A 9,531-nucleotide genomic window follows, 5' to 3' on the forward strand; every position below is an offset into this window, starting at 1 on the left:
ACAAACTTTCTAGGGTTTTCTTTGGTTTTTATTTGTTTGCAAGTTACAATTTAACCCTGGATGTGAAGGTGTGTGCCCGATTCTTTTGTTCTCACTTAGTCCTCTTAACTCAAAAGTATGTGGATCCAGGGGCATTAGGCCAAAAAAAAAAATGGAGGTCATCGGTACAAAAAATAGATGTAAAAAAATAATAATAATAAAGCATGTCTTAATTCACAAAATACTTATTCACCCTCATTTTCCAACTATGAATTCAGTCACATCCTTTTATCAGGATTTAATATCAAATTAATACATTAATTTCAGAATAACAAAAAAAATGCTTAAGCATAATTTTAAATTTATCTCTTCTGCCAGTTGAGCTTCTTGAGAGCGTACCCAAAGAGCAGTGCAAAGGAGACGGTGAAACCGATGATGACAACTCCCACAACAGGCATGAAACTACGCTTGAACCCATAATAGCTCGTGAGAAATTGCTTCACGGTCTGGCCGTTGTCAAGCACATCCTCTATGTCTCCGTATTGCGATGCAAATAAACCGTACAGGGTCCATGCGATGGGGCACGTCCAGTAGAACCATCTCCAACATATAGGGATTCTCTATTTTTACATAATATAAACACTAATATGTTAGAAAAGAAAAATAAACTACGAGCAAGCAAGAAATTAAATTACAACTTCATTATAGGTTGCTTACCGGTCGTGGGATGATAAATCCAGAGAAAATATTCCACAAACTGTAAAATCCGGCTGCAACAACTGCAGCAATATGGAAGTTTGGCGACATGGCAACCGACATCATACCAAAAAGGGTGTGGTATAAAAATGTGAAGAACATGACAAACCAAAACCAAAAAATCTTATATGCTGTCCATTTGTAATCGCACAACACGTACACTATAATGCCGTACATCACTGACTGAATGAAATTGTATGGGATTTCAATTCCAACCTGGAACATTAATGAAGCAATGTAAATTAGTTAGATCTTATTATTCATAAGTATATATTTGCTGTAAGGTAGATTGGTAAATTATGCATCTGTAAAGGATTAATCCAAGCAAGAAAATTACAAATCCAAGTGCATAGGGTAGAGGAGAGTACATCCCAGCTGCTCTCTCTCTGTAAAAGACGGCACGTTCAAAATCCACAACTGGTTGAATGGATGAGGAATTCTTCACTCCAAGGAAAACACAAGAAGCATACATCGAACCCATGACATTAAATAGATCCTGGACCCTTCCCCTGTAAAAACATAGCATACATTTGCATTTTGTTATACAATTGCAAAAGTTTGATATTATAACACAAATCGAATATGTAGACACATTACATACCATTTTTTACCCTTCCTCCAGAACACAGTCCCAAAGAACAAGGCCATGATGAAAGTGAAAACAAATCTGATAATGTTATATGATGGATTTCTCCAGTATGAGAAGTTCTGTTTCCATACACATGCCAGGCACTGTTGTAGGAATGGTTGCGAATATTGGGTCGGGAAATGGAGGTCCATTGAGCCTGGTGGAGGTGCGCTCAATTCCTTTATAGTAGCCAAGTTATTCCTGTAAGATTACCATATATATATTATTTATGTTATATTTTGTTATAACATATGAGGTTCATATGTATAATAACATATAAATAACTAATAATAGCTTGGTTGAATTTTCACTGGTATAGTTCTGATTTTTTGTATATGTCGTTGAAATCCAGATGAAGCAACTCCTCCTGTGATTTTGATGTCACTTCCATCATCCATGTTGCAGGATTATAACCATCCCTTATTTTCTTTATTCCTTGAATTGCCTTCAGTTTTTATCAAAAAAAAAAAAAAAAAAAAGCCAAGAATGTGTTATAGTAAAAAAAAGTAGAAAAGAAAAGAACATATGCATATGCATATGTTTAGCAATTAAATTAAAGCTTCTTACCTCCAGGTACTCAACAAGGTGGCACGAATTGTGCCCCAAAGGACCGAAGAAAATCTCCTGTCCTCCTTTACTTAGTAGGAAGAGCTACGATGAAATAATTTTTTTAGAGTTATTTCAAGTATAATTATTCACAAATTAAATAAATCAAGGAAATTTTAACTCACCTCGTCAAAAGATTCAAAAATGTCAATACTAGGTTGATGGATAGTACAAACAACTGTTCGTCCTGTGTTGACAGTATTTCTGACAGTTCTCATAACAATAGCAGCTGCTCTTGCATCAAGACCAGAAGTTGGTTCATCCATGAAAATAATTGACGGGTTGGCTACCAATTCAACAGCTATTGTCAGTCTTTTCCTCTGCTCCGTTGACAACCCATTTACACCGGCCGTTCCAACAATTGAACCTCGTAATGATGTAAGTTCCACAAGCTCCATCACCTCTTCTATGAACATCTGCAAGCATATATATTAGTTATAACAATTTATTTATTTATGTCATACTGAATAAGATAGATGTTAAAACTAATTTTAATCCAAAACCAACCTTTTTTGTTTCTTCTTCAACTTCAGCTGGCAGTCGAAGCCAAGAAGAAAAGATTAGAGACTCATGGACCGTCACAAATGGGGAGTGTATGTCAACTTGTTCACAATATGCCGACACACGTGCAAATGTTTCTTGGTTTTTCGGGTATCCTGAAATCTTGATGCTTCCTTCAACATATCCTCCTGTTTTACGACCCGCTAACACATCCATTAGTGTTGTCTTACCCGCTCCAGTAACACCCATTAAGGCTGTTAACACACCAGGCCTGAAGGACCCACTTACCCCTTTAAGGAGCATCAGTCTATCAGCAGTTTCACCTTGTTCTTTCATGGCCTACAATTTTCAATTTTGTGAATACAAACATGTAATGATCTAATAGTAGACACAAATAGAATTGTTGAAATTATAAGGCTTGAAGGTGAATTTTTAACAATTACCTGTGGCATATCAACTGAGTACTTGACATCCTCAAAGGTCACACAAAGAGGTGTGAATGGAAGCACCATTCCTCTTTCTCTTTGGATTTCGTTTCTCGCCACATTGTTTCTTGCACTGCCATTCCTCTTCACATTGTTCTCTGCATTCATGAAATTAATTTGTATATATTTCAGTTTTTTGTTAATTGATAGGCACATTCATGTATGTCAATTAAGCTTACCTCTATGTAGTGCTTCCGAGCCTTCACCAGTCAAATACATGTGCTTAGCACGCAATATTTCGTCAGATTTTGCGGGCTGCTCACTACCATAAGCTATAATTATTAAACAAGATTTTAGAATTATTTGAGTTAGCAATTAAGCTCGATTATGAACTGATTCTATGAAGCAATATATTTGATATGTCAGAAATAGGAAAGAAGAGGCTAACCATCAAGATAGGTGAGAGTCAAGGTAAAAAGGAAATTGTATAAAACTGTGAACCCAAGTAAAGCGAAAAAACCAAGCCAGAACCAGCCTGACTCGACAAACACCCCACGAGCCTTGAGCACAACATGACCTAGAGATTCATTTGTCCCCGCAACATGCTATATGAAAAAAAAAACAATTTACTGCTTTTTTCTTGAATTAATTATGAATATCAGAATAATATACTGCACAAAATTAACTTTATATGGGTTTTTTTTTTTTTTGCATTCACTTTATATGGGTGTTTCTATAAAAGAAACAAGTGCCTTGATCTACTAACTTATTTCCATAAAAGAAAAAAAGTAACTTTCTGCCGCAATCCCACGAACAATAAATTCATGATGAAGAAACAAAAAAGAAAATGAATCAAGGATCCAAAATCTGTCCCGGTATTCTCTGCTTTCAACCAACATATTGGTACCCAAAACTTGGTACTGAAATATTTAAAAAAGTGCACAAATTGAGCAACAACTAACCTTGTCCCATTTGTGGCCAAGAAATTCATTGACTGAGAGGGCATTCTGTGCATAAGCAAGCGGTGACATCCAGTAGCCTAATATCCACAAACCCTTAATATCATCTACAGAAACAATTACATAAAAAAAAAAATTAGACAAGTTGCGTGATTAGTTAAGCCAATATTGCTACGTACTCTGCAAAACAATAAATTTCTGTTGAGAAATTAAGTCCTGAAAGGAGGTGTGACAAAATGGACGACATACTTCTAGATATAATGAAGCCCCCTAGCACCACAAAAAATATGATGCCACCTGCACCATAAGTCATTGCGATTGTAAGATCTCTTCCAATACCCGCAACTAAACGAAATAGTCCAGAAGCCATTTGATTGACCCCAATTAGAAGAAGAAACTGCTTCAGCATTCTACACAGTACAAGGAATTGTAATATTAATATGCATTCCAAACTGAATATGTAATGCAACATATGATGATAAGAACAAAAAGAATTTTTTTGTCTGACCTGGAGAAATTAGGATCAAAGCTGATCACATAATATGATAAGAACACCCAAACAGCAGCATCCAAAATCGAAATGGGTATTTGTAGAAACCATGTCGGTAGGCAATAAGCCCATGGAGGATAGAATCTACTCTCTCTTTGCTTGTAGAAAACAGGGAGATTGAAAATTGTCATACCCAGCTCGGCAAGTCCGTTAAACATAATTGTGGTGATTGTAAGGAAGAGTGCTCCCATGTATATTGAACCATCTGTAAGATCTCTGATGTGTAACTTTGTGTGAAAGAACACCGTCATCGTGACCAGAGTCAGGAAAGCCAGCTGAAATTCATATATAGATGCAAAGTTAATTAATTAATCAACCACTCCCTTTATGTGTCAATTTGATATATAATTAAGATATTAAAAATAATGGGATATATACCTCAACAATCTTGAAGATGTAAATTGGCATGTTCCTTTTCATCAGTAAAATCTGTCTGTCGAAACAAGCTCTGAAGAGTTCTTTGTTATTAATACCATATTTTTGTGTTCTCAGTGCAGCACGGTGGCCTTTTGACTTATCAAACGTTACAGAAAGTTCTTGTTCCAGGTTTCGGCCTACATGAAAAGAGTGAAAAGCTTCCGCAAACGTATTCACAGGGACATATCTGTACGGTGTATCGCGCATCCAGTATTGTTGTTGATCCTTAAGTGACGTCACCTTTATTTTATTGGATTTAATTTAATAATAAAAAAATGAAGAAAATATTTAGATTAGTCTAAGAAGACGGAAGTAGAACAGCTCATATCAAAACAAAATTTATCAAATTCATATATACCTCTTGAAGGAAATCAGCAACTCCTTTCCTGACAGGGCACTTGAATCCTGTCAACTCGAAAAATTCAAGAACGTACTCGCGTGGGCCCTGGTACACTATTTGGCCTTCAGATATGAAGATTATGTCATCAAACAACTCATATGTTTCAGGTGACGGCTGGAGTAGAGAAATCACAGTTGTCGTCCCGAAAATATGATTGTGTTGTCTAATACAATTCACGATATTAAAAGTAGTGGAGCTGTCTAATCCTGTCGAGATTTCATCCATAAGGAACACATTTGCCGACCCGACCACCATTTCTCCTGTTTCATCATTAGACCATATACAACAAATGCATGTGTTAATATATATATGGACAGGAATTAACCGGAAGTTGTTGATTTGTACGTAATACCTATGGTGACACGCTTTTTCTCTCCTCCCGATAAGCCTCTCATAAGTTGGTTTCCCACAATTGTATCTGCACAGTTCTCCAGCCCCAAGAGCTGCAATGTAAATAAGGTAAAATTAATAATTATGATTTCTTTTTCTCCAAAAATAAATAATACAATACTTATTATATATTTAATTGAAATTATTTGAGGGAAAAAGGATATTTCACCTTGAGTACGTAATCTGTAATTATGTTTGCTTCTCTTCCTTCCGTTCCAATAGCCTGTAAGATGGACATCAGGAAATATTTTTTTTTTTTCCAATAAAGTCAGTATTTGAAATTTGAAAGTTGATTTTTGAAATTGAACCTTCATAAAAACATCGATATCAGGGTCTGGGTGGATGTTTTGTTCCTTCTCTTTCCTTGATAACTCAGAAAGAAGCTCTACATTAATTGTGCACAAGCATATAATTAATTTGTTACTGTTACATAGGAAATTTAAGTTGTTTGTTTTAGCATTTGGAACAGAAGGTTAAATTTTTATGATTAATTGTTCAAATTTATTTGTTCTTTTGTGAAGAGTAGATACCATAGCAAGTGCCAGATCCTTGGCACCTGGCTGAGAAAGTTAGTGTCTCTCGCACCGTCAATTCTCCTAAATGAATATCATGCTGACTGATGTAACAGGTTGTTCTCTGTGGAACAAACTCATTCATGGTATGTCCATTATAGGTTATGTTCCCTTGTATCTACTCAAAATTGTTCCCAACATAACATATTAATTAGTTTAAGAAAAAAAGTACTCAATGAAGTAATTACTTATTGAAGAAATTAAATTTAATTATATGAACCTTGAGATCTTTATTTAATATTCCAGCTAAGGCCTTTAATAAGGTGCTCTTTCCTGCTCCAGGAGGACCCAAAAGCAATGTCATTCTGAAAAGTTAAATATAAATGTTAAAGTATGATAATTTGAATAACCCCCAGCTGGTTGAAATTAAACTAAAAAAATTTGGTGTTGCACCTGCGAGGCTTGATAATTCCACTGATGCTTTGTGTAATTGTGAGCTCCTTTTTGTTGTCTTGTACCAAATTAAGAGCAGTGCCAATTTGCTATTAAAATAAATAAAAAATATATAAGGTTTCATTAGCATTGATAGAGAGCTTTTGTTTTAGTGCAGCTTATATAACTGAGAAAGATATTTTGTTTTCTAATTAAACTAGATTCTCTCATACCACAAAATAGTTGATAAAGGTATTCGACAGGGTCGGCAATCCTCTGGTTCCCACATAAATATCAGCATCTATTTTCAGATTATTGTACCGCACTTCGACCGTAGGCATATCAATTCCAGCTCTGCAATTCAAAATATAGAGTTCTCCATCATGAGAAACTAAATTGAAACAAACGAACAAACACTATACTAATTAAATAATAATTTAACAGAAATTAAATTAGTGACCTGTCGATGCGGCGCCTGAGTTTCATGAGGAATTGCTCGTGCTCCTCCTCGGCATTATTGAGGAGTCGATCAAGGAGTGCCTTCTTTTCAATAATACCTAAGTGCTTGATGTCGACCTCCCTCTGCTTCCCCTCTGACATGTTAAGGATGCCGGTTCTAACCCTGGCATAAGTGGGCAACCGCTCAATGGCGGCCCACATGAGAACCTCCTCATCATTCTCCGCCTCATAGGTCAATCTCCTCGACGCCGCCGGAGACCTTGTTGACGACGAGAAAGTGGTTAATTTTATTTTGGCAACAATGCTTGGTTGTCGGCTGAGACTCTGACTCAGACTCCGATTTAAACTACCTATCCTTTGCATCTCCCCCTCCATATCCATAGGTTTTTTTTTTTTTTTTTTTATTCCTTTGTGGGTTTGGGTTTTCACATTCAAGTAAAATAGCTACTTGAATTTTTTTTGTTCCCCTATCAACTTTTTTGAGTTTCAAGTTGTAGTTAGTTGGAGGCCAGGGAGAAGGGAGGAGAGCGGTTTTATATAGTTTTTCAGATTCACAAGTGTCTAATGATAATGATTTTTTTTTATGGTTGACGGAAAAGCCGACAACAGATATATTGAATAAGAAAAATAATTACAAAGATATTTTTTATGGCCAAAAGTTCTCCCACACTATTAACATCTGACAGAGTAACTTATATTATTGAATGATTTTTTTATTTATATCACTAAAATTTTAGAATGTTTTTCAATTACATTGACAGAGTATAAATGAATTAGATGAGGGTTCAAATGCTTTTATTTTTATGCCTTTATTTTTAATTTTTTTATAACTTACAATTTATAATTTTAAATGTTAAAATAAAATTGTTAGATAAAATCTATATCATTTCACGCAAATGGAAGGAAATTACAATATTTTGATTTTATTTTTATTGATATCAAGAGATGCAAAAATACATCAATGTAAAATATTTTTGGATATTGATTTTTAAATTTATTGATTCATATAAAAACATAACTGGAAAGTTATTATTTTCTTATGTGCATATAGAGAAAAATAATATAGATCACTTCAAATGATTTTATTTTTGACATATTAATTTTAGAATTTTTACTAGGGGAGGATTCAAATCAAATACCTCCATTTTTTAATTTTATAATAACAAGAATTTTAAAATTCATATGTCAAAATCAAACCATCAGATGTGATCTATATTATTTTTCCTATATGCACATAAAAAATTATTACTTTTGTATTTCAATTTTATATGAATCAATAAATTATAAAAAATTAGCATTCATAATTTATCCACAACAGTGTATTTTTTGCACTCTTGATACTAATCAAAACAAAATGAAATGTCCTAATCATTTAGTGCGCATAGAGGAAATGTTATAGATCATATCTAACGGTTTTATGTTGACATTTAAGTTTTAAATTTGAAGTTATTGTAGTTCGAAATATAGAGACATAAAGGAGACACAAAATAATGGCATTTGAACTGTGTTTACTATTAGAAAACTAGAAAGTAATGACAAAATGAACGCCACAAAAAATGAAGACATATTGAATTCTTTATTAATAATAAGTATACATTTTTTTTCCTAAATACCAAAAAAAAAATCATGTAATGAAAAAATGGACGCAAAATGCCGTAATGACAAATTAAAAAAAAATAATGCCGTAATGACAAAATAGACGCAATATTCCATTTTAATGGGATGTGGCCACGATTCAGCTGCATGCTTTCTTATCATCATATGTAAATGTGATATATGGTGACATATGTTTTGCATGTATACAAGTTTGGTTTTGTACATATTAGAGGTTGTTTGCATTATAATCTGATTTCTTATAAAAAATAATATCAAATTAATATCTTAAATTTAAATATCTATAAAAAAATCTTTCAGTTCAATTTTGAACATATTAATTCGTTCTCTGTACGACAAGTATTGTTTGGTTAGGTTAATTTTTACAGATTTCCTGTATCTAAGCATTCAATTAAGTATGTACATGACGAGTGAACAGACACAAGGGCGTGGTGATTCCATGAAATTCATATCCTCTCAGGTTACAGGACTGAGTACAATTGAATCGGATGGTCCAAAATTATTCTTTTTAACTTAGTACGAATATCAAAGCTCAAATAATATTACCCCCCACAGTTATTCCAAACGAGAACCGGATGAAATTAAATCTGATCCGTCATTTTCAACTGTGTTGAGTCATGTACCTGGAGGACACGGTCCGATTCCATACGCTCCCATATAACTTTACCTATAACACACGATATCTAACAACAGTTTCTCACCTCCCTTACTCGAAGATGTTGACCTTCGACAACTACTTCTCTCTCACCTCATTTACTACTGCAAGGTTGCCTCACTTCTCTCTTCTTCTTTTTTTCTTTTTTGATGGTTGCCGACAATTGTCGACAACAGATATATTGATAAGAAAAATATATTTACAAAATTTTAAAGTATACAAACGACCGCCCCCGCTACTTATACATT

General features: G+C 34.1%; 1 protein-coding gene across 1 annotated transcript; it reads right to left on the bottom strand.

The window, feature by feature from the left end:
* Nucleotides 1-204: 204 nt before the first annotated feature.
* Nucleotides 205-7,508, bottom strand: LOC144545186 (pleiotropic drug resistance protein TUR2-like). The gene is made up of 24 exons (XM_078293776.1): nucleotides 7,016-7,508; nucleotides 6,789-6,909; nucleotides 6,577-6,665; nucleotides 6,404-6,488; nucleotides 6,142-6,301; nucleotides 5,920-5,996; nucleotides 5,781-5,834; nucleotides 5,574-5,664; nucleotides 5,180-5,481; nucleotides 4,783-5,061; nucleotides 4,363-4,679; nucleotides 4,104-4,264; nucleotides 3,858-3,961; nucleotides 3,344-3,500; nucleotides 3,135-3,227; nucleotides 2,914-3,053; nucleotides 2,477-2,809; nucleotides 2,095-2,385; nucleotides 1,931-2,014; nucleotides 1,675-1,808; nucleotides 1,337-1,564; nucleotides 1,073-1,244; nucleotides 697-951; nucleotides 205-599 (listed from the first exon to the last, which is right to left on the bottom strand). Exons 1-24 carry the CDS (start codon nucleotides 7,393-7,395, stop codon nucleotides 342-344), a joined length of 4,365 nt encoding a protein of 1,454 aa, XP_078149902.1. The 5' UTR covers nucleotides 7,396-7,508; the 3' UTR covers nucleotides 205-341.
* Between the last annotated feature and the right edge of the window lie 2,023 nt (nucleotides 7,509-9,531).

The sequence above is a fragment of the Carex rostrata genome, chromosome 27 (genome assembly GCF_964058835.1).
Source record: "Carex rostrata chromosome 27, lpCarRost1.2, whole genome shotgun sequence".
NCBI classification, from domain to species: Eukaryota; Viridiplantae; Streptophyta; class Magnoliopsida; order Poales; family Cyperaceae; genus Carex; species Carex rostrata.

Coding starts and splice junctions, on each gene's coding strand:
- LOC144545186 (XM_078293776.1), bottom strand. CDS start 7,395: ATGGATATGGAGGGGGAGATGCAAAGGATAGGTAGTTTAAATCGGAGT. Junction 5,482..5,573: donor GAAAAAGCGTGTCACCATAG/GTATTACGTACA, acceptor ATGATGAAACAG/GAGAAATGGTGGTCGGGTCG. Junction 2,386..2,476: donor TTGAAGAAGAAACAAAAAAG/GTTGGTTTTGGA, acceptor ATATGCTTGCAG/ATGTTCATAGAAGAGGTGAT.